General features: G+C 36.8%; 1 protein-coding gene across 8 annotated transcripts in view; it reads left to right on the forward strand.

Moving 5' to 3' along the window:
- LOC105145981 (uncharacterized) overlaps positions 1–26433 on the forward strand; it is a 282127-nt gene that overhangs the window by 232820 nt on the left and 22874 nt on the right. For all 8 annotated transcript variants that reach the window (XM_087409511.1, XM_087409501.1, XM_087409521.1 and 5 more), the window contains 4 exons: positions 3275–3342; positions 3809–4069; positions 5838–6068; positions 11730–11970. In XM_087409511.1, the coding sequence (XP_087265637.1) occupies positions 3275–3342; positions 3809–4069; positions 5838–6068; positions 11730–11970 (801 nt within the window). The remainder of the gene's footprint in view (positions 1–3274; positions 3343–3808; positions 4070–5837; positions 6069–11729; positions 11971–26433) is intronic.

Raw genomic sequence — 26433 nt, forward strand, 5'->3', positions numbered from 1 at the left:
TTATATAAAATAGTCTAATTATTAATTTAAAAAAGAAGAAAGAATGTGAGTATGCTATCAAATCCAATTTAAAAATAATATGGAATATCATAACTTCAATGTCTTCTCATAACAATCATCGATAAAATATATATAATAATAAAATTATAAGGAATAAAGCATGCAAAGTCATATATCGATTAAAGGTCTAAATACATTTATTCTAGAAATAATGCGAATTCCTTTAGCTCGAGGGCGCAAATAGCAATGAACCAGAATGAATTGGTAGAAGAAAGAAAGAAGCTTTAGAATAAGAAGCTTTTGAGTAAGAGTTCGGACAAGGAATAAAGTGAATAATGGCTCAGGTGCCTATGCAGATAATTCCGTGAAAGTGTAATTTTTAAAGTGAGCGCGTGTCAGTTAATCGAACGTCTGGTTAAAACGTTTAAACGTTATCGTTTACAATACCGAAGTTCAAGCCACATTGCAAACTTTCGGTAAATCGAATCTGTGAGATCAGTGAAATATACAATTTATCTGTTATCCTTATATTATCTTGTTGAGAATTATTATTCTGCCATTCTCAATAAGTGGAAATTTCACAAAACTGTTTAAAAATTGAAATCACTTAACACGTTCTCTGTTATATTGCTCACGAAGAGGATTAAATTGATATGCATATAATGGACTGAACTTTTAAAAGCTTGTCTTCGTTTGTTCTAGCTTTTAGCATGATAGATTGGATTTCATGATAACTATTCAACAAAACTTGCGGCAAAACTGGAAATTAGAGAAATTGTCAGGGGAATTAAAAACGGTCAAGTAAATCAGGATATAGGGAAGTTTTTATAAAATTCTCTGGAAAATTAAAAGTCTTAGCTTTAAAGAAGTTAAAAATGCAAACAGTATCAGTAACATTAATAATAATAATTTACATTGTTACGTTAAATTGATCTTTTAATAAAATATTTATAACGATTTCCAAATCAAGACAAAAATACAAAAAATTTCAAAATATTATTGAAAGTTAGAGAAAATCATGAAATTTTGCCTGGAAATCAAGAAAAAGTTATAGAATTTTAGGATGAAAAATTTGTGACAACCCTGCTATTAGAAAATAAAGACATAGCACTCAATGATCTTACAAAAATCTTGTAAAATTTACATACGATAGCATTCTAGGGTTAAAAATTGAATAAATTATTACTATGTCAACGACGACGATAAGATAGTTAATGGGAAAGTAACTTTTGAAAGAATGAGAAAGTTGAGAGCGAATGGAGCAGCAGGTTCGAACACGTTTGGATGTTTGGAGAGAAAGCAGTGAAGACGAATTACGTACGCGACAAATTACGTCTTCAACGCGGGTAAGATGGCGAAGCGAAATTTATAATTATGGGAAACGAAGGTCGATCGTCGCATGAGAGAAGTCCACGAGCAGAGTCGTTAGAGAAACGCTCACGCAAGAGCTTGAAGCGAGACGATTTCTATTGACAAAAGCGTTCCGCTCCTTAGACAAAGGCGTCCGCATTTAACTACGAACCGACCGCGTTTCCAGGCTGCTTCAGTCTGCTTGCTGCAGTCTCTCTCTCTCTCTCTCTCTCTCTCTCTCTCGCATTGTGGAATACGATCGCAAGACGACGACGTTCGCGATCCAAACCATTTTCGGAGACGCGAGCTTGCGTCGAAACGTGCAAACAAACTTGGTAACTTTCAGTTCATGGTCGGCGCGAGTTTGCGCGGACCGTTTATGCGTTTCCGCAATGATGGAGATCGCGTCGACGATTTAAAATCCATTAAGAGTTGGCCGGAACTCCCGACAACTTTAGTCCGAAATTGATTTTTCTCTATCGATGAATCGCTGTCGTTACTGAACCAGTTCCTAAAAGGTGAGAGAAATCGGGACACGCGCGCGTGAACGAAAAGACAAACGCAGTGCAATAATGACGTCGCTAGTATAAGTGGGAGAGAGAGAGAGAGAGAGAGAGAGAGAGAGAGAGAGAGAGAGAGAGAAGAAGGAAGGAAGAGAGAAGTCCAACGAGTAGTATCGCGTAGCTACTTAAAACTTTCGGAGCTTGTCTTGTGTCCTTACTAGTTGGCACCTTGCTTACTTAGCTCGGGTCCGCAACTTACCTTCTCTCGCGCAGCTTCTCCACTGTTTCCCATTCTACCCCTTTTCCGAGTTCACCCCTTTCCATCCCTCGGTACCTTTTCCTCCCCTTCTCCTCTTGGCAGCTTAAGTCGAAGTTTACCTTTGTTCCCGACTGTCAGTTCGATATAGTTTCCGGCTACTATCGCCACTCTGCCACCGGTGCATCTGTGTTACTATGCGCACCGGGACAGCCTCGAGGTTGTAACGATATTAATCCGCTTTAGTGGTGTATTTTGAAAAGGACGATAATCGACGAAATCGTGTCGGTTGCGACGACGAGCGCGACGACAAAATTCGCGAGCGCCGTCGCGACAGAAATTACTTCGATATTTGGTTTGTAAATTTACGCGGTATTCAAATAGGGCGACCCGCGATGATTTATACCTTTTTCCAGAGCGGAAATCAACGTAAATACAGTCACCGCGATGAGGAATGACAGCGGGCGTAAGCACAACGTCGAATACCGCGTTTGAAACAAATCGAAGTTATTACGCGTTGAATAAAATCCGCTCTTTTATAATTATATGAAATGGAAACTCTGTTTGTATATGTGAAATATATCGAAATTATAAATCTCATCTTGATATTAGATTAACGATTCGCTGATTTTTCACAATAATTTTTTTTTTTTTTTTTTTTCATTAAATTGAATTATATACGCAGGAAGATTTTGTCGAAATAAAATTTTAGCTAGATACAAATCTGAAAATAATATTTTTTTTATCATCATCAAAATAATTATGCAGGATGCAAACTGGTTGCTTGGTATTTACAAAATTATTTTGATGGTTTAACAAAATTATTTTTAGATCATAAAATCTAATTAAATTTTTAGATACTTTAGTAAAATATCGTTCTTTCTGTGTAATTTTTGCATATAAATCACCTGTACATATGAAAATCATTTAAAAATATGCTTTTAAAATTTTTTGGTGTTGCCATTCAAAAGCTTCTTTCAAAACACGCTTTCAGTGGATGGATTTGTTTAATAAAAAAACAGAATGCGGTGACATAACGATATATATATCGTAGATTTTATTTCTATTGGTTTCAATTCGTAAGTAATATGAATGGGTAAAATTTATAAAACCTACATACGTTGAATAACATTCAAAACTGGTTTTTTTTTTCGTTCTGTTACAGGAAGTACAGATGTTACCGGTGTATTGTGATGCACGCGCAACATGCCAACGTTCTACAATACAAAGAAAGTAAGTAGTGCTAATTATTAAGATTTTTAAATGGCATTCTGCTCCTTAAAGAATGTTTAGCTTTTTAATTCAGAGCGTCGTAAAAACTTATGCTTTACTGAATCCTGTTATAATCTTTTGTCTTCTTTATGCCTGATAAAATATCATTTTACATTATGCTGTTATTTTTACATTCTTTTTCCTTCCTTTTTTCTCTAGTTTCTTTTTCATCCCTTCCTTTTCTTAAAAGAAACTTAATTATTACAAACGGAACACAGAACAAAAATCGCTATCTATTTTTATGTCCTCTTTTTCTTTCTTAATTATTTTGCCCTCAGTGCAGTTTTTCTTTTCTTATATCTTAATTTATTTATTCGGAATTGTACTTTGACCGGAAAACAAAATAAACATAATATATGTTTCATCATCTCATCGTCGCATTTACAACGAACGGCGATGCAACGTTACGTTTTGCTGTTGTTATTAGCTTATTGCACGAGCGATTCACCGGAACCGAGTCTGCTGACCCAATGCGGCACGTTGACTAGCGACGCCACTCTGGTCTCTCTGTTCCGCTCCAATGCAGCCCCGCTGCCCTGTCCCATTAAGGGTCCCCTGGAGTTCACGTACAGCCAGGGCGAGGGCGAGTGTAATTCGCCGCGGTCACGGGCGGAAGCGTGCACGCAGGATTCACGTCTGCTCCTGCGCTACCAAGCGTGTGCCAACGTTCACTCGTCCGAAAGTGTGGGTCAGTACACTCCCCGTGTCATTATATTGACATGTGACAAACTCATTTTACACAGACGAATCAGATATCGATGGTGCGCGGCTAAATACGTCTATTTAATCTTTAGACATTTTTCTTTTTCTTTTTTTTTTTTTTACTTTTTTTTGTATTAGGGGGGATATTCAAATTTGTGGCTTAAATATCGGGTATCCTGAAGAAATATAATTGTAATACAAATAATTATTAGTTTGTGGAGTTTACAAAGTAATTGGGCAGTGAACGAAGAAAATTTTGGTCATCTATTTTATATACATCCCAGATAGCACACATCATAGAATGTCTTAAAAATGTATAAATGTTTATAGAACATTTATGAACGTTGTATGTTCTAGAAATTTTGTCCTGTATAGGACGTATCTTGTTTTATATTCTTTCTAATTCAATGCTGGCGATTATATAAATTTGATTACGGTGTTTTCCATGGTATCTTTGACACTGTTCAATAAACAGGTACCATACAATAGATACCGCGTATAAAATAATATTATTATGCCAACATATATTGTGCAATATCCATTTACATGGCAATTGTGTTATACCTGTTTACAAACGCTCGTAATTTGTCAAGTGAATACCTAAACAATTATGAATTATACAACGTGTGCGAGTCCAATCACTGCCTAGTGACATTTTGTTATTGGTTCATAATTAATTCGTTGCAATCTACAGTTATAAAGCGCTTGCTGAGTGCTTCAATATACTGATGCAAATTTTGAAGTACGCGGATGTAAAGTTTCAATTCATAGCTTTATTGTCATCGAGTTTTTTCTCATTTACGTTTCTTTTTTTTTTTTTTGCGAAATTTCAACATTTGATTTATTTTAAATTTTCTATCGATTTTTTTTATTGTAAAAAATGATTTATTTAAAAAAACACAATAAAATGTGGCGAGAGGAATAACAGCGGTCTCTAATTGTTGCGAGCGGAGGAATATTGGAGGCTAATTCCAGTTATCGGAAACAAAATCGCCATGTGATCAAATTATACGTGAAAGGAGGATATTTCAGCTCGTCGACTTGTCACGTCGTTAAGGTAGCAGAGCGCATTTCGGCGGGTAAAAAGGAATTATGACGTCGGCGGTGTTTCCGCGGTGACGTTAACATTCGCTTTGACATTAATTAACACGACGCGCAAGGCCTGTAACGGTCAATAAAGCTCGCGGCTTCGGAATGAATGATTAATGGCCTTGTCAATTACCATTTGTTGCTGGGCTTGTCCAAACGATTTTGCGCAATTATCATCGGCCCGTGCCCGATCGTCTATCTCGATACGCGGATAAATGAATACAGGGCACTGCATCGCGCCATATACATCCGTGAATCGCGTATGCGAACGGTATAATGCATTTTCATGTGAACATTCATATATCGTTTACCCCCGTTTATAACTTCTACAGATGGCTTTATCCGGGGACAACAGCGATAAACTTCTATTTACGAGTCTGTTACTAATAGGGTCGTGTAGGCTGGAGAATCACGATCGAATTTTCGTTCGCTTTGATATATCTTTGCAAAGGCCGGTGTATCTCGCCCGTCAACTGATAACTTTAACACGCAAGTTTATGTTTTCTGTAAAGCCCCGTAAAAATATATATACCGTAACGGCCGCGTATACATCAACGGCACCGTGTATTTCGATAAAACGGAGGGGAGGGGAGGGGGAAGCAAAAAAAATAACGGTTATTATTGGATACATGCCAATTTGCAGTTGTAACGTTTTGTTTTTCTAGATGTAGAATTGGAGTGTCTGGCTCATTGGAGGGAGGGCAGCACAAATTACATGGTCGCGCGCTTGCACAGTGATCGTAACGATCGTAAAACAAGCGACGAAGAGAGCTACAGATGTTTTATTTACACAAATCCATCGAACAATACGTGGAACCTCGCGCAGAGCTCGGATGCCGCCTGCAACGGATTGATCAGCGTCACCGAGGCCGCCAGAACGTTCAAGATGACACAAAGTGAGTTCACCTGTACTCTCTCTTTGTACTCTCTTTTTAAAACCTCCGTGAGAATTTGTATATTTTAAAATAGAGTTCTAAGAGAACGTACATTTTTCACGATTCCTGTTAAGCGTACTTTAAATTATTTTAATATCTCTTCTTTACTTTAAAAGTGACACAACTAAAAATACGTGATTCTTTAGTTACCATAAATGAGTTAGGATAAATGAGTTTTTTTAAAGATTATAAGATAAAAGTGACAAAAATGACATATGTTGAATAATTATGTTAAAAATTGCTTTAATAATGTTCTTTAATATTATTTGATTATTCAGTAATTTAATGTCAAGTTGAAAAATAGTTTTTTCACTTTTCTGAAAATTTTTTTTATATTTTTTAAGTTGTGACACTTTTGAAGTAAAAGAGCGATATTTTAACACTGAATTTGTTAAATAAAAAAATAAATAAATAAAAATGAACTAATTTAACTTTATTAAATCATTACAATTTAAAAAGGATGGTTAAAAAAAAATCGTCAAATTCAACAAGGGTAATTTTTCAAGGATTGTAAAATAAAAGTGACAAAAATAACGTTTTATTTGTTAAAAGTATATTTTTTTATATTATTTGATTATTCAATAATTTTCTGTCTAAATTGAAAAATAATTTTCTGGTAAATTATTGTTTAAGTTGTGATATTATATTTTTGAAATAAGAGAGCGATTTAATACCGGATTTGTAAAGATTAAATTAAAAAAAAAATTAGAAAGAGATCATTCGACTTCCTGGAATAACGTTCATCGCGATCGCTCGACACGAGCTGCGTTTCGGTGTTCATCGCGCAACGCGTAAGATCGACCCTAACGATCGAAATTCCGCAAGGGGTTGTTAATCGATGGCAACGAGAGGTAACGGTAGTAGATCGTACGGTAGTGGCGTGTACGGCGTATACCCAGTACGAAAGCCGCCGTACGTGCGGAAACCCCGAACCCCAAGAACGAGAGCACGTAAACTATGAGAGTGCCTGCGGACACCAGATCGGATTCTTGTCCGGCATACTAGCGTTGGCTCCGTCCGGTGGTCAACGCCAGGTACTTCGGGTATTCCACGGTATCGCATAGCTACACGTAGCCTTGCCGGTTTGGGACGCTCTTGTCACAGGATTCATGGTTAACCATATTGAGGGCGACGAACGGACGGCTCCGATTTGATTGTCGCTCGGATAGCGCAATGTATACCGAGACGATTGGTATGGCTGAGTATTTATTGTGAAGAAGGATCTTCCTGCTCTAGCGAGTAAACCCATCAAATAGGTTTTCAGTTTATCCGCTTTTGATTTTCGCTCGATACGCCCGGATTTTTTATTCGAGCGCGATGAATCTCGGATATGTTATTTTATTATTTCCTTATCTCGTTATATTAATATGTCGTTGTTATGCAATAGTAGTCGTCAATTACAATCGATGAACATATTATCGAGAAATGACAAAGGTACCGCTTAATATTTCGAAATCGCGGCCACGACTGCTAGTGGAAATTCAACTCGAGCGTTAAGCAGCTTAAAAATTTTTCAGCGGCGCCCTTACCACGGCGTCGCGGATGTTTCGTTACCCCCTACCCGGTACCACGTTTCCATTTAAACTTTCCAGGAGGCAGATTAGCCCCGGGATCTCGAGCTACGCCGTACTTCCCGTCCCGAAGTGCCCGCCCGTGGATGAAGAGAAGCGTTATTCGCCAACGCGCGATAAATTCTATCTGGCCGATATGTAAATTTCCGTTTCCTCCTTATTCTTTCTTCTACTATTTCCTGTACACGCTTATAATCGGTTCGCAAGAATTGCATGTAAATACGATGGCTTCGAAGTATCGTCATTTAAGAAAATGATCAATATAAAAAGTGAAAGTATAATTAAATGTAAAATTACAAAATTACAAAAAATTACTAAGATTAAACAAGCAAAAACAGATGTAAAGTTAATAAAACATGTGTATAATAAAGTTAAACAAGCGGAACGTTTCGACTAACAAAGTTCTTCTTAGCTGCTACAAAAATTTAAACAATTGAACACAATAGAAATAACAACAAGAAAGTTCTTACTCTCTAAATTTTTTGAAGTGAAATTTTTACTCTAATCCTGGAGTCACTGACCAGTTCACTCTATGTGGAGGAAGTATTCACTTTAATAGAGTGAATTCTTTCACGCTAAGACAAAAAGTGAAAAGTTTCACTCTTATTTTTAAAGTGAAATTGTTAATGCTCTAAACTTCACTTCAACTTAAAGTGTAGAAACCTCATCAAATCACGCCTAATGTCTTCTCAGTTCTTGTACAAGTGCCGTTTATAATTGTCAATTATTAACTGTGTTTAGTTGTTTTGAGTGTATGAACAACGTCAAGTGTTTGACAAACTCGGGAATGAATCTATCAGATGCAAGCCTGTTTATACATTTGTACATAAAATAGAAATCAAAAGGAACAGAGGTTAAGGTATTGTATAAGTACTTTAGGATAATGAAAGAAATTAATTTCTACTGAAAATAAAATGTAATAAATTGAAATTCATGTCTTCGATCTTTAATATGTTTATACTTCTGTACAGATAAAATACTTAGAGATTCCAAGACTTAGTCAAAAAATACCTGCGACTTTATGATTAGGTTACAAAACATCCAGAAAAGTCACTCTTTTTAGAGTTGAAGAATCCAAATGAAGAGTGAACAATTTCACTCTTTTGAAAAGTGAAATTTCGCTCCACTTTGATTGGTATTTTCATGAATATTTGGAGTGATTTTTCATTCCAAAAAAGTGAGATTTCCCTCCAAGAAATTTAGAGAGTATATAAACGTGATGCCATAGAAATACGTAACATACAATTTAAAATGTTATAAATAAATTAAATAAATTACAAATGTCAATTTCTTTCACTTTTTCTTTTACGGTATGAAAATAAGAGTGTACGAAATTGATTAATTAAAATATACCTTAATCTTAATATACTTAATCCGTTTCATCAAAGAAAAAAATATAGTTTTAAAGCACAATCTGCGTTGCTTTGCGAAAATCCGCTGTGCATTAGAATCTTCTCGGGAAATATTGTGATTAGAGCAAGAGGAGCAGAAAGCCAGAACAAGTATGCATAGTAACGGAAGAAATACAGTTATGCGAAAAACGTAGAATATCATCGCGCGGTAGAAATGCATATGCACATATCTATGAAATATCAGAATGATAGTGAATTTTTAAAATAGTCATTTTACATTTTTTATTTAACAGTTTTTTTCAAATTTTGAAATATTTTTGCATATCCGTGCGCCCTTTACATTCGTATCATCGAATTTCACATGATATCTTTTCTCAAACAACTCTCCATTAGGAGTACAGTGAGTAGTTTTTAAGAACGTTTTTATCCTCATGTCCCATATTTCAGAAGCTAATTTTTTTTATTAAACGAGACGATTAACAAATTGACTTGGTACAATGTACAATTATATTTAACGCTCCAAGAACCCTCGTAACGTTTTCTATAGATAGTATTTTCATTTTAGATTGCCATTTTCAAATAACCGCCGCCGAGGCACTGTGGAATTGCAATCTTTTCGAGGTAATGCAATGGCATTACATGCGGTCTGACTGCAAAGGAAGATAAGAGGATGGGCGTAATTTACTTTAAACAAAGCATACGTTTCTTCTTCCATTTCGCCGCGGGCGTGACTCATTTTAATACGCATTTTGTTACAGCATACTTACATCACAAGACTGCAGTAAAATATTAAAAAGAAGATTCATATTTCTTTTTCGCACTTAAATTTCAAGTCGTTATATTTGCGATAATTCATACCTATCGAACACTTTATTAAAAGCGCTTGTGATATAAAACCCACAGTGCATTATTAAGCTTAACAAAAACTAGTTTAATAATAAAACTAATTTTATTCTCTATCCTTTTACGCGAAAATTAATTTGCGTCAAACGAAAATCCGAAGCTCATTGATTAATATAAAATTATTCGTTATAAATTACATAACCTACATGCAAATGATTATAAATTTGAACATTTCTCCGGTAAGGTAGGAGAGAATTTTAATTAGATACAAACCACAGTGTGCAATTCTTTTCACGTATCACGTAAAAAAATATATATACGCATAAGAAAATAATTATATCGCGGGAACGTAGATCGCATAATGAAACAATTACGCGGATCCCGCTTGTTTCTTTATCGCCATCGTTATGCCTCTCTCTTATCGTCCGCGGCGACGTATGCGATAAGCAGCGCAATTTCGGCGACCTATAGCGTTACAGCGCATGCATACACCCGATTGAATTATCGATTAGCTTTTAGTTGCACGCAGGCCGCTGTCGCAGTATGCAGCACGCACGCAGCATACTTTGTCGCTCGTGCATTTTTAACGGTCCATTAATTCACAGTGCACGGTGATTGATGGCCGTGAGCAACCGACCATTGACAGGATAACTGTTCGCCGGCGACGGAGCTGTCGCGCGTTTATAGCAAATTATTTGCTATAACGCGTCAACGTAAATCGGCCGTTGCCAGCACGTTGGCATCTTTATGCATTTATTTAATAATTTTCATATTTTTTAAATGTACATTATTGCGATTCAGCTAACCTTTACTTTTTAATACCTTCATGAGCGCGATATGACTGCAATATTTTATCAGTAATAGCGAGAACAATTTCGAATCATTACCGCGACAATGACAATGCAATGCGTACGTGAATTAACCGTTATAATGCAAAGCGCGTGCGCAGGCATATGTATGTGTGTTAATGAAGCTAATGAGTTGGTTAATATACATCACGTTCACGTATGACGTATGTCGCTCGCGTGTAATTACGCTAGTTACGAATATAACGTTGTTAAAAGTGTACTGTAATTAGCGCGGAATTATTCGCAACGTGGCTTGTCCTGTCGAATACTGGTCGATTTTATTTTTTCTTTTCTTTTCTTTTTTTCGACGAATTTCTTAGACGGAGCGTGCAAGAACCTGATAATGCGCAGGAAACAGTCGGCATGCCGTTGAAAACGAAGTTTACGGCGTAGGAAGAAGAGAGGTCAAAGTTTACTTATGCTGGATTATCTGCTCGAGGACCCCGTGAACTTAAAGAGTTGAGAACGAGCTTACAGTATATATTATGCATTTCGAGTTTGAAATAACTGCGTTAGGAGCGGAGCTACAGCCGTCTCTAAGAATAAAGCCGCAGCTATTTCTTGAAACGTAATTACATTTGAATTTAACAGTCGTCCGAATTTGCAATGTGGAGATGAAAATTACAGGAATTAAACTGTTGACGTTGCAGCGATAATCGACTTTACAATCTTGGGTTTCGGCTTTGAAAACACTAAAATATTTTCGATAATCGCGAATAAAAGAGACAAAACTTTGCAGGATGCTGTTCAATTAATTTTCCTCGCTGTTCAATCATAATTGTCCTGCGCTTTTATGAATTTTAATTTAAACTTAATGTACAAAGAAGCGTGCTCGCGAAGAAGAATGTTAAATACTTGGAAATAATTCTAATTCTCGCAAATAATTCCGATTCAATCTTCCGACAGAAAAGAATATCGCGAATGCACATGTGAAATTTGCGTCGCGGAGAGAACGTCTCGGTGACAAACAAGAGATCCTCTGTCCACGCCCATCTTTTCATGTTACAGAAAAGCCACCGCAGCGTTGCGCGTATCCGTCCTGGGTGGTGGCTGGTAAATCGTGGGTGGCTTTGGATCGAATGGCTTCCCGACTCCTGGCGTCGCCTTACAATCTCACGATCCTCGACCGAAACGAGACTCGCCTTATTTGTCATTCGGTTGTTACCATTGATGATCATCGCTATCACCATTCGACGCCAATCGATAGAGAGAATCAGAAGCAATTCGTCGCAAAGGCAACACGGGATTGGTAAGTCTATTCATAGCATCTGTATAGAGAAAGAGCTAGAAGAGTACCAGATAATGTGGTGATTCAAAACAGTTAGCAGAAACTGAAAAGAAAAATGGTAAAAGGTGTCTCGGACAGATTCTTTCACTCTTTCTTCCGCTCCGCGAATTGTGAGGGACATTATTAAAATGTCTACATTTTGTACGAAAAAGGAAGAAAGGCGTTCGCCTTCATTCGACTAAGAATAATTTTGCAGTTCACGGGAACAGGAATAATTATCAGAGAGGCGCATAATATGATAATCGCAAGCTTTCGTTTAGTGTGCTCATGTAAATAAACGATACAAACACAGGGAGCTTCTATTTTCGTCTGTGCGGTATCACTTTCCCGAATATATATAATACATAGCTATATATGTATGTGTGTGTGTGTGTGTGTGTGTGTGTGTGTGCACCGAAATGTCAATATAGGTCCACCAGGTACTCTCATTAAAGCATTCGTGCGGGCGAGTTCGCGCGACGTAACGTATCGCTTTTAATCGCTCGTGTACATGTACGAGAGGCCTGGTCCGGTTATTCGCGCCCAACTGCCGCCGAGAGTACGATTCATCGTTAAAAGCTGAGATAAAAGTGCTTATTGGAACGTGTTTGTCGAACATATCCGCGGGAACACGCTAAAGTGTTTACTACTCGCCGAAGCACACTGGAAAGAATCGGTCCAGAAAACGCGAAGGCCGATCTGATGTTTTTCTTCGCCCGTTCCGCAAAACTCAAGCGTGTCCAAACATTCGTTGTTTGTCGAACGAAGATAAATTTCTTACTCCGCTACTAAGTAAAGAGGGGATAATTGCCGAGAGGATCTAAAAAAAGTTTCCTTGATTGCAAAATCATTTCTTTTTTAATTGACTGCACAGAATTATGCAAGCTTAACCTTTAAATGAGTCTGGCCACATCACTCGAGGTATAGTTTGCTTTAAAACCGTATTCTCAGAAAGGAAAATAAAAAGTATTACTCAGATATCCAGTCTTAAAATTCATTATTTTTGCCTTTATTTTATAAGGATATAACTAATGTAAATTTAAACATAGTATACTAGAGAAAAAAAATAATTATACACTGAAAAAAACTAAGTTTTAATAAATATTTGTTTGAATAGTTCTAATAATAAGTAGAATTTGCTGTTAAATATAAACGTATTATTTTATTTAGTACAAAAACCTAACCATGAATTTAATTTATCTATTATTTTTTTATTGAATGAATATTTACTATAAATAAATATTTACTTAGTATTATTTAAAGAAATATGTATTTGTATTTAATAAATTTTTTTCAGTGTAAATTAAAATTTTTTTTTTTTGATATCTGAGCACTCCACCTGTCAACTTAATAATAATAACTTTATCGATGTGTATTAACAATCAAGAAACAATAGAAGAGCAAGACGTAATAAATAAAGTTTCACAGTCAAAAGACGAGGTATCAACAATATATTAATGCTGCCTTTAAGAACCTAAACACTTTGAACAAAAAATAAAGAAAATGAAACAAGAATTACTTGCGTATTTTTACATCTCTTAGCTACTTAAAAGTTAAATAATGATGAATTTTTGACTATTTAAATGTTCATTATCTTTGTTATTATTCTTTAATGTATATATACTTTGAATAATAACTAGGTACTCGAATAAGAAATACATGATTAGTAAAAATAATGCAAATTGACGGCGCGCTCAATAAAATGTGATTACATTCAGCAGACATACTGTCTCCTCTTCATTTATCCCGAAGAAACTCGGTCAAGCGTAACTTCTCAGCGATTAATATCCTCACTTAGGAAGGTTCCGAGAATAATGTCGCGGTACGGGCGCGACAGCTGCTCGAAGAATTCCTTTACTTAGATATCACGATATTAAGATGACGCGGAGCGGAAAGGAAGCAAGAAAAGAAAGAATTACTTTCTTCGCATTAAGCGGCGTCTGATTGAGCGCAAAGCCTTACTACTTACATAGATCGTAAATAGTGTCATTTTAATTCATATTTTATTACTCTTGTATAAATTTACGTCATAAATAATTGCATGAAATCAACGCGATGATTATGCGTTATGCTATTATGTTAATATATTAATATCATATCATATATAACGAGAATCAATTCCCAAATTATATGACGCTGCAATGAAAAGCATTACGTAAAATAATTGCCTTTTAAACATATTCCTAAGCGAAATTTGACATGAAATTTATCACTTGTTACTTTTTTTAATGAATCGTTTTTGAAAACCACGTATTTCTTTTACCGTCACCTTGGAAAGATTTTTTTTTATGCCGTACCGAGGAAACGTCGACAATAAAAAGCGACGTGCCATTTCTCCCGCTTGCCTATCTTACATCTTGTTCTTCGTTCCAGGGGATTTTATTATCCGCGTTACAATTCTTTCAGTTTGATGCGCGGCGAATAATTACTACGGAGGATGAAGGGGAAACATCGGCGTTAAGCGTTTACTACTTTTGCGAGCTAGGAGATTGAGTGCACGACGCGAGAGAGGCGTAAAAAGAAAAAAAAAAACGTAATTCTCTCGTCGACTTATGCCCGCAGCGTCGTTCATCTCGTTTTCATCGTTTTTCGATTCACGTTTCTTTGCTAGCTCGCGCGAACGAATGACTCGGACTGGTTTTGCCTTCGAGAACTTCGGCAAGAGTCGGTAACTTTCATAGTTTCAGTGTCATCCTTCATCGGTTGACCGAACGTACGTTTCCGTTATTCACGGAAACGTACGAAGGAGACAAACGAATTTGACACTAAATTCTCGAAGAAACCAACCGCGCGTGTCTCTTCCATTCACGTTATATGACACAGCTCCGATGAAAAAGGTTGAAATTACGACAGCAAATCGAGGACATCGATTGTCCACGTTTCCTTCTTTTCATTAAAGATCTGACGAGAGATATTCTTGAACTCGGTACTAAGTGATAGAAATTATAGTTAATCACTTCCGCGAACGCTACGTCAAAGCGATATCGCTCTGACGCGCCAGCTGCGTCATTATTTAAATGTCTGAATGTTTGTCGGGCAAAGAAATAAGTGCATGACACGGTTGCTAATATTATGCCAGGGAAATAACCTACAATCTTCCCATCCATCGACCGCTATTTCTGTGCTTTGCACGGAACGATCAGCCGAGTCTACATCGTGTACATTCACGTAAGTGCTGAAGTCTTATAGACGTCGTCATATTATACTATTGCATAATATTAGGACAAATGACGAGCAAGCATAGATCTTATATTAACCGTTCGCCGGCAATATGAATTTTAACTCTTCCGTCAGGAATAGAGGCACAATTTGCTAGCAGAAACAAAGCAAATTTTTTATTGCTCCGGATTCTATAAAAAAAAATTCGGAAAAAATTCTGGTGCACTCGTCAAAGCATTAACGATTCTAACCATCATAGAAATTGGATTGTATTTTATTTATTTTTTACAGATCTAAATTTATAGAAGACAGATTGTATTTTACTTATTTTTTACACATTTAGGCCCGATTGCACCAATGTTACTGTCATTTTAAGTAAAGCTTAAAAATCTTTTTCTTTTTTTAAAAACGGTAGAGAAATAGAAAAAGAGAGAGTTTTGAGCCTCGCTTAAAGTTAAAGTAACGTTGGTGCAATCGGGCCTTACTCTTCAACTGTAGCTGAGAAGTAGCTTTAAGTTCTAAAGCATTCTGTTTGAAGTACAGAATGTGAGTAAACCTTAATTCGCTTTACGGCGATTGATAGAAAAAGATTCAAAGTTTTTTACCTACAATTTAGACTCTTACAGTACCAATCGTAGAGATTGTGCAATCGTCTAAAAGTTTTGCTTCCGGTCCAAATTACCGTTGCTGGCAGTGGAGAATTAAATTTATCTATCAAAATTCACAATTAAAATATAGATAGATACACCTTTAAACATCCTAGTTGCTGGCTTAAATCGACAATAAAATGTGTGGAAATTTTTCACAGAATTTCTCAACAAATAAAAAGGACAAGAATTTTTGCGGAATGTTAATTAAAAATCAGTTATGATCGGTCTAATTCTCTTCTCCGCGATGGATATTAATACTTTTCCTACAATTCATCTTCAACACCGCGAGAAAGAATTTCTGCAATCGTGGTCTCGCGGGGAACACGTATCATTCTCGAGAACGCTACTTGCGGATTCTCGTTTGATGCCCGTCATATCGTGCTTATACGGTGTGCAAGTGTTCGCCGCCGGAATTCTCCTTATTTCGCGGAATCTTCCCCAGACTGATCTTCTCGCGCTTTAATATACCCGCGATTACGCGCCAGCTCGCGACTTTATGAGAAACGCCGTCCGGGATTCACGTTTTCCTGCTACGCGCGACGAGGAGAAGATGAAGAGCCTGGTGGCCGTGTAGACGGGCGAATCGGGAGAGGCAGAGGGGTATTCTTTTATATGTCAGGGAGCAGATTTCGTGAATTCATTTTTGTGGCGGATGCGCGTGGAAGAGACGCGGAGGAAACGGTTCGTCTGCGGGGGAAATGACGCGATCGACGAAGACATCCGGCCCCGAATCGCGGATGAACGTTTATATCTTTTTAACATCTATATTTACGTTACCATTGTTGAAAACCGGTATTTTTCACGTACCTAAGACAAGAGCCGTTATTTCCAACGACTGTTTGAAAAATGTTATTGATAATGTAATCGACTTAACTTATATCATTTTCTGGTTGTTTACTGCAATGAATCGTCGTGGATTAATTTTCATCACTTTTACAAATGACTTTAACATCTTTTAAGTAATCTGTAAGAAAATATCTGTAAGCTTGTATTAAGAAAAATTATATATAAATGTTACAAGTAATTACTTGGTGCTTCTATATATTGAGAAAAACTAATTATATCAATTCTAAAATTATAAATGGATTCAATCAGATAATTCCGATTTGTCCATGTTCAACCAGAATTATAATTAATGCAATCAAACTCTTTTTCTACGTGTAGAGAAATTAAATGTATAGATCGCGAATAATTCAATCATGTGTGCCAAGGGTTAGTAATACGGTTAATGTTAAACGTACAATCAGAAAAATGATGAAGAGAATTTGTCAAATTTGCTCGGACAATTTGCTCTTCTAACTTTGGCGCGATCGCGATTTGCAAGGACGCCAGGTTGAAGAATGAACCTCTCGAGAGCGGTAATCGTGCTGACTGTTACAAGATTGAATATTTTTGCACCGATACTTCACACTGCCGCCTGGTACCACGACTGCTCTCGGGCAGAGCGGTGAACGTTAGTAAGGACTCGGTATTTCAATTAAGGCCGAAGCCTCGGCCCGGAGTAATTAGAGGCGAGTGGAGGGCAAACGCGAGCGCGGGGCAAGACGATTGTGCATTAAACTGTAAATCTGAGAGCACTTATCGCGACCACGATGGAATTGCATAGATAACCGAGGGAACAAATCTTTCCTCAGAACGGACGAAATCGGACGGAGAGTGAAAGAAAATCACGAAGACCGTAATGTCGGGTACATTAAGATGTTGTAAAATCGAAATGTTTTTTTTTTTGCGGTAATCTTGACTAAAATTGTGAAGCACATGTGATAAAACACGATAAATCAAAGTTAATTTATCGGTGTTTCTCAATTCCTTCAAACCTGATTTTATTATTAGAATTACATTGAACACATTTTTTTAAATTTAATTCAACGGCACTTTATATGTAATAAGTAATTCATACTAAACAATTAATTTTTTCTAAAATTTTGACTATTTTTCCATATATACATTATTATGCACATACATCTGATCTCAGATGATGTCGGAATTAGATGATTTTAACGGATAATCTTCGAAATATATATATATATTATAATGTACACATATTATAATGTATAACCCTCTGAAAGGGTTAAATTATAAGACGACTTAATATTCTACGAAATCACGTTGGCGAATCATTAAATAGGTGCACTGAAAAAAAAGTAAATTTTAATAAATATTTGTTTAAACAGTTCTAAATAAATATTTACTACATGCAAACATATATTTATTTGATATAAAAACTATTAATTGGATTTAACTATCATTTTTTTTTTATTGAGTAAATATTTATTTGCTATATAAATAAATGTTTGCTTTTAAAACTTTTTAAAAAATTATGCATTAAGATTTATAACAGTAAATTTTTTTCGGTATGAAATTACGTGTACGATATGAAATGTGTACGGTAAAAAGATTCTCCTAAATCTCGCGAGGTCGACGGTAAATCAGACGTTTAACGAACGAGCGATTCGCCTCGACTTTTTCCCGCTTCTACCTATCCTTTCGGCAGAATGAAACGGTGCCAAAACGCCGATGTGCGGCTTTTACGAAGCACCTGCTCGGACGGTTTCAAGTAGTTCCGGTTTGCGACGGCAGGAAGATGTATGTGTGCACAAATATACTTCCGCATATACACGCGAGCAAGTTCTGTCCGTCCATCTGTCCGTGTATGTTTACATGCACACAGCACACGATTTATGTGCATCTCGAGCGGAGCGCTTGCATTGATCGCAACGATGCACCCGGGACACACGTAATAACGAATCGTTCGTGCAACGAGCCGCTACTCTATAAAAGAGTACGGGATTGTAGTTGAAAAAAAAAAAAAGAAATATTTTGAAAACACGTGCCGGAATTACGAGAAATAGCGCAGAGTTTGATAGTAGTATTTTCCAATTGCAGGAAAGCAGTTCGAATTATCGTCACTCTTTCATTGTTTCCGCGCGTATTTTTTTTTCCAAATTTATAAGAAATTATGAAAATGTATATGATATACATTTCAGTAATGATCTTGAGTGCGCTGCGTTTTTACACTCACACGCTGCGTCAGTTCATTCTTGTTGTCTATCAAATAATAAACAAGCCGGATAAATGATGCTTACAAGCTGTAAGCACAATACAAAACACATCGCTTTGTCTTTTGAATATATTTCTGTATATCAACTATAATTTGATGCCTTTAATTATCGGAAACTGACAGCAGACTCGCGGCAATGTACATTAACTTTTTGCATTAACTTCCAACGCAGATATCGCGGAATGTGGAATTAAATTTTTTCCGCTCAATTTGTTTAATCTTCCTCGTTTACCTCCGCTCGCGTAATTATTTTCACGTCCGTCGATTTAACCAGACCTCATCCACCGATAAGTATTTACAGATCGATTAAAATGTCAGTCGGGCGCAAGTATTCTTCGTGAATATCGTGAAAAATAGCTTCCTGTCACGGAAGTCTCGTGTATACAACGACAGGGGACGATACCAACTCTGATAAATCATTGTAGATTCATATTTTTTTTTTCTTCTCTCTCTATATATATATTCCGTCCCTCGTTCTAAAGCCGCATCTTACGGAGGCTCGTCTGCCATCCTCTTTCGACCTGTCTTGGATAGAGCTCACGATATTTATCGTCCAATCGAGTCGCAGAACAATTTAAACTTTAGATCCACTTAATCATAATTTATGTACAATTACCTTCTTAACCGCATCTACGACTATATTGGAAAGGGAAAAGACTTAAACGCACATACATTTTCTTTCCTTTATTATTATATCATTATTATTAATGCTCGAATTAAAATATAGATTCGAGGTGCCATTATATCCGTCGCGATCGATATCTACATGGGTCATCGCACCGTGCCGGTGTCACATGTATAAATCGTTATTAATTTGCAGCAAAAATGATGAGAAATATAGTTTTTGATATGGCTATAATTAGTTGAATGATATAAAACAGAATATAGCTAAAAAGTATCATATAATTTCACAATATCTACAATATTATCAGCGTCAGATACTGTCGTCGTCTGTTTCTAAATATATCACGCGCCCCCCAATACGTATCCAAAATTAGATCGCGATAACGAAACAGGTGAGCGACTGAAATCTCTTTAATCGTCCCAAGAACGCGTATTGACCACTTCTATATCCGGCAATGGGTTGGAAGCTTGGAACTTCATAGGAAACCATTCCAAGGAAAGCGGTCCCGATCGCTACTTTCGCGTCAGGAGCGGTGCAACAGGAGAACTGGGCGTCCTTATCGGAAAAACGTGCTTATCGCGGTTGTATATCGAGTTGGATGCCTTCGTGTACTGCATAAAACTTTCGCGTTTCGTTCCGTTTCGACCCGGCCGCGCCCGACGGCGGTGGCGGCGGCGTCGGCGGATTTCACGACGCAGAACGACCTGGAGATTCTATTTCTACGATCCCCCATTCTCCGACTTTCGACATTGTTACGTACATTATCGCGACTTCCCTCTCGTGGTTCTGTCCGCGTTGGCACGTCGACAACCATAAAGCACGCCCGAGACGCCGGGCATGTCAAATTTACTGCCTTATTTCTGGCGATACATTATCACGAAGAGGAGAGGAGAGAGAGAGAGAGAGACCTGTCCTCTATATACCTAGTTTCTGAATGTATAACTCAATTCTGTATCGATATTCGTAGAACGCATTCCGGTTAGATACATTCCGTCTGCGCTGTGAATTTCACATCTACTTTGCAGGAAGCTTTATCTCAGTTTATTCCAATTTGACAATACACTTCCTATAAGATGCATACTGTTTCTCTGTTTTGCTTATCTTCTATGAACATTTATAGAAAAAATAATCTCTGGAAATAATTATAGAAATAATTTGTATATTTAGAAAAAAGAATGTATAAATAGTGGTAACAATTATAAAGAACAACTGTACAGGTTTTATATGTAGAAGTAATTTATAGAACTGTAGTTACTGCAACTATAAAATAATTTATTTAATTATATATTTACATTAATTTATTTAACTGTAGAATTTAATTCTGTATATAAAACTTGTATAGTTGTCACTTTTATAGTTGTCATCACTTTCTTTCTGAGCCTAAAAATAACAGACATATAACTGGAATAATCGAAGATACCTTTTCAGCAGATAAATGAAGATTGTAATGGAATATCGATGTGATAGACTTTCTTTTTTTTTTAATTCGCAGTCGCAGTCGAATCGCATTGTCATTCACATTGCTCAAAAATAGACACCGGTGATTCGACTCACTTGCAGACAAGAGTAAAACACTCTTCGGCCTATTAATCATTTGTCGCTGCCGGAACATGCGCGACTTCGACCTTCGCCCGATCGATTATTCCGACATGATGAATAAACCAAATTTTGGTCGAACGAGTGTTACATCCTGGCGTTGACGACACTCAAATTAATGACTTCGATAAACGTGACGGCTACATACGTGTGCAGTGTAGACGCAATCCACTGTAGATCTTCTACAATCCAACGGACATTGTTCGTCGACACTTTAGCACGTAAACGACGCGTTTTACGTTCTGGGGATCCGTTCTTTTTCTATACCATTCTTTTTCTACTATCGACTTCCGCTTTTTACGTTTATGCAGCTTCTTCTAGAATTGGTTCTTTGAAGAACGAGAACTGCGCCTTTCGATCTTTATTTTCACGACCTAACCGACTGCTCGACGAATTTCATCATTTCGTCGACGATCGTATACCGGAATCGATCCGTCATACGCAAACATTGACCGACAGGCGACGAATCGTCTGTGATGTTCGCGAATTTACAGCTCGTAACCACGACGACCGCGTTGTAAAATATATTTCAGATGAACGGGAATTCGTGCTCCGAAACGCGTGAAAAGATATCCGAATCTAGAAGAGAACAGTATGACCATATTTTTTTTTTTTTACCTCGTACGTGGATTTTACGCCACGCTCGTTCGTTTTATTCCAACAAAGACCTCATGCATTATCAAGAGCGTCTCGATTTAATAATCGGAAACTCAGTATGCGATTGGTGTTTGATCTTAGTTCAAAAGCCTGTCCGTGGAAATATTTGCGCGCGAAAGCGGTCGTTCCGGCGAGAAGTATCTTACGAGAAGGCGAGTCGATTAGACGTCAAAAGCGCCAGGAAGAATTCTACCGCGTGCGAACCGTATAATATTGAACTTTACGAAGTACGTTGATATCTCAGAAAATATGGGAGTCAGTAACTCAGAAGGAGTATTCTTTAATAACGTCGGAATCCACTTTTCCCCGAGAAAAAGTCAGGCGAACGATTTCGTATGTAAATCGAGAGATCTTTTAGTCACGTAACGTTAGTCACATTAATCCCCGTAATATACCTGCAATCAAAATTTGTATTAAAACACTGATAATTCCAAGTTGTATGTATTTAATGAATATAATATGTAGTTTAATAAACTATATTTCGTTTAAGAATTAACGTTGATAAACATCTTAACCATGTTATCGTTCTCGCGTTCGCCGATACGCTCATCGCCAATACATTTATATAAAACCCATTTCGAACATTGTGGAACATTGTCTTACACAGTAGAGAGAATAAGAAGTTTTTCGTCTCGCAATCTCACGATTTTCACGACGCGGCCGGTTATTGTGGTCCGAGCTAAAAGGCTTTCTCTTCTTCGCTGCTAAAGGGAAGCCGTTAAGGGCTCTTCGCTTATCAAGCGAGCATTCCGCGGGAAAAGAAAAGATCACGTGCGCGCGATCTAATAACGAGCTTTTAGAGTACAGACGCGCACACACAAATATATACGCGAACACATACAAGATGCCAATGTATGTGTTCGGTGCCGTGCAGCTACAGTTCGGTCCGACACTTCGCCGGTCGCGCTGGTTGACGATCGGTCCGGCTCGGTGCACCCGATCAAAGCTCGTTTTTATGAGGCCCTCACAAACCATTCCCGATTGAAAAAAAGAAAGAAGAAGAGGTGGAGCAGACGGGGGAGGGGGAGGGGAAGGAATAAGCCGGGGACAAGATGAGCTTAACGAAAAAACGAGTTATGAATTACTCACGTCCGTAAATAGTAGCCGGAGTTACGGAAGCGGGGGTGGTGCACCGAGGGGGGGAGGGAGGAGTACACGCCCTGCCGGGTACCTGGGTTGCTTATGCAAGTACATACGAACCCCTCCGAGTAAACACGATCCGCGCGCACATAAACAGGCGACGCATACAGCCCCGTCGCGGCGGTCTCATCCCAGTTTCACTCTGCTTTTTTCCCCTCCCCTTTTTTCCTCTCCCCTCCCCCATATCTTTTTTTTTTTGTTCGTACGTGTCCGATACAGCGCCGCCTTGTTCATTTCCAGCAAGTCGCTTCATTGATCAAACTGTGTGTTTGGCGGCGCGTACATATATCGTACATTTCAGAATTATCTTATTTCCCTCGATCGGATTTCCCCGTTTCTCCGTGATTGATTTTTTTCCTCGTGTTTTAATTCTCTTTTTGGTAGCTCTACGTAAATTATATAATTTATATACATATATTATAACAAAATTTGTATTAAAAATTTAAATTTAATAATGTACTGAAGACCTAAAGAGAGGTCGAAATGTTTAGAATTATTGTTATGACTATTATTTGATTAATTATCACCACATTGATTATACTCATAATTTAATAAATTTATGTACATATGTACATACAGTGTTGGCTCTTTATTAGCATGTTATTGGCATTAACATTATATATTTCATTGTACACATTTGTATGTGTATACACTTGCATATATACATTATAATTCAGGAAATGGAAGAGTAACTATTTCGTTATTTTTTCCGTTACTTTTCATAATAACAATTTGATAATGTTGTAATTTTTTTATAACTAATTAAAGTAATAAACGCTGAAATTGCGCTAAGATTGGAAAAATCATTTTGTGAAGTAACTTGCATTATTACGCGTTTACTTATTGAAAAAAATAATTTGTAACGAATAACGAGTAACGTTACCTCATTACAAGTAATGACTAAAAAGTAACGAGTTGCAAATGTCGAGTTAATTTTTTCAGTAAGGAGTGACTTTTCCAACTCGTTACAAATAACGATCCAATGGTTTTTCAACCCCAATATTATCGTTGTGTACAGTCAAAAAAATTCATCATTGCCAGATCGATATAACAGAGTAATGGGAAATATAACAGCGTTACAAGTAACTAGTTACTTTCATTCCCTGCATTGTATATAACACACACACACACACACACACACACACACATATATTTTGAAATATGTGTATATATTATATATTTTGAAAGCAATGAAGTAATTTATGTTTGTTTGCATCTTTTTTTATTTTTAGTGTTTTCAAAGAATACAATTTAAATAATTAAAATATTCGACCGTTTATAAATTATCTTCAACTCTCCTCCCCTCCTCCCTCCCCCCTCTCTCTCTCGTTAGAATATTTCAACTACTATTCGCGCTACTGAACGCGTATGCGTGGTTTCGAATGCTTTGGCAAACCGCAGAAAATCATTCCGATCATTTCTAGAGGAAAAGGCAAGGATATACTGTATTTATTAGAATACTATGCACGGTCGGATGCGGTTTTAACTTCCGAATACGAGCTTCGAGTTATGCGGCGCAGCCGCCGTAATTTACTCGACATTCTCGCTGATATATAACTATGATATACGTTGATTAGAATTTATACGTGCACGGACAAATAATAATCAAACTTCATCATGGTCATATTCCCAACGCGCACTCGCACCGACATTTGTTTAGTATCGTGCGTTTATGATTTCGTCTAATTAAATGGGTGTAACGCGCGCAAGATACTCTCCACACTACGATCGAGTCGAAAATTTACCAGACGTACTAATTGGTAAACGATGTCTATCCTGCGATAGTAGAGGATAGATAACTACAGCATACAAGAGTCCAGACTACCTTTGACCCGAAGTAAACAATAAAATCGATCGTTACGGGGAATTGGATCCCTTCGTGCGTATATTTATCTTAACATCTGCATGCAATTTAATATCTAAAGACCAGTCAAACTTCACGTATGTTAAGAGCACGATCGCTACATTTCCGGTTTTCGATCGGAGATTACAATTTTTTAAAACGAATCTTCGATTCTCTGGCTGACGGAAAACATTTGATGATACTTTTTCTATATCTTTTTTAAAGAACGCATTACAATACAGTAACAATTTTGAAAGTTGATGATCTTCAACAAGATAAATAAAATTTTGATTTTTGGAAGCTGGAGAAAACTGATTAAGAGCCAATTGTAGAAATTACTTAAAATTATATTATCTAAAGAAGGACATGATTTAAAAATATAATATAATACTTGTTTTTATACATATAGTAAAGAGATTTGTGTTGATATTAATTGGTAATATTCGAATAGTGGAATCTCAAATTAAAGAGAAGAAGATGTGCATGCAGAGAATCTCCATCCCCAGCATGAAGTAAACAAGAGTGTCTCTCTTGCTGTTGGCGGAGATCGACTTGAAGCAAGTTCGACGTTTCGCAAACCAATCGGCCGGAAAATTGCTCGTTGACCGGAGTCCTACCAACCGGAAGTACAACCTTCGCGCTCGAATCGGCGCACAAGACGGTGGAAAATTATCGTGTACACGCGCTGCCAAATCGACAATCCAACCGATAGCATTCCACTAAGCTGAAAGACATATCTACGAATTCATTCACTGAGATCGATTTTGATTTGATCGTTTAATACATCTAATACTGGAAATTAGAAAGATTATAATAAATTATGAAAGAAACGTTCCAATAGATTAAAATATTAATTAGAAAGTATAAATAAAAGTATGAGACTGAATTATACATTTCTTCTAGCGTTAACTAAAAATATTAAATATATTTATAAGTGATATGCTATTAAAATTGCATTAAATTAAAGTGCACTTTAATTTAAGCACCATTAATTTGCATGAATATTTTATTATTTACTAGCTATTATTATTTAGAAAGCTCTAATTAAGAATCTTTAAATTAAGACTTTTAGTTATTCATAATTGATACTTTATTGATATACTTATGCAGAATGTATCAACTCTATATACAAGTTAATTAAAGAATTTGCAGCCGGACGGTGTCGAAATAGTTCCGGAAATCTCGGTAATCAAGCCTTAGATTGAACTGCCGTTAAAATAAAGTTCTCTGAAATTCGCTGAGAGAACTAGGTTTTATTCTCTATTTACACTTTCGAAGTTCACCTCGCTTCTAATTTTCAATCGGCTGTAATTCAAAAACTATCGACCTTTCTCAACTTTAAAAGCGCTATTTTTCTTCACTCCGGCGTTCCAGCATCTGCGGTCGAGAAAAAGTTCGATAGTTCTTAAATGTTTTGTATTCATATACTTATGCCGGTGATTATCAATCTCTTTTTTTATTTAATTTGAAAATTTTATACGATAATATAACCACACGAGGGAAAGAGAGAAAAGAGAAAGAGAATGAATGAATGAATGAATGAAAGAATGAATGAATGAATGAACGAATGAATGAATGAATGACTGAATGACTGAATGACAGAATGAACGAATGTATGAATGAACGAATGAATGAATAATCACTTATTTTTGTGCTAGGATAATATCTCCTCAAGTAATAACTTTTCAAATTTATAATATCGCGAACATGAGAG

The sequence above is a fragment of the Acromyrmex echinatior genome, chromosome 1 (genome assembly GCF_024713525.1).
Source record: "Acromyrmex echinatior isolate Ae372 chromosome 1, ASM2471352v2, whole genome shotgun sequence".
NCBI lineage: Eukaryota > Metazoa > Arthropoda > Insecta > Hymenoptera > Formicidae > Acromyrmex > Acromyrmex echinatior.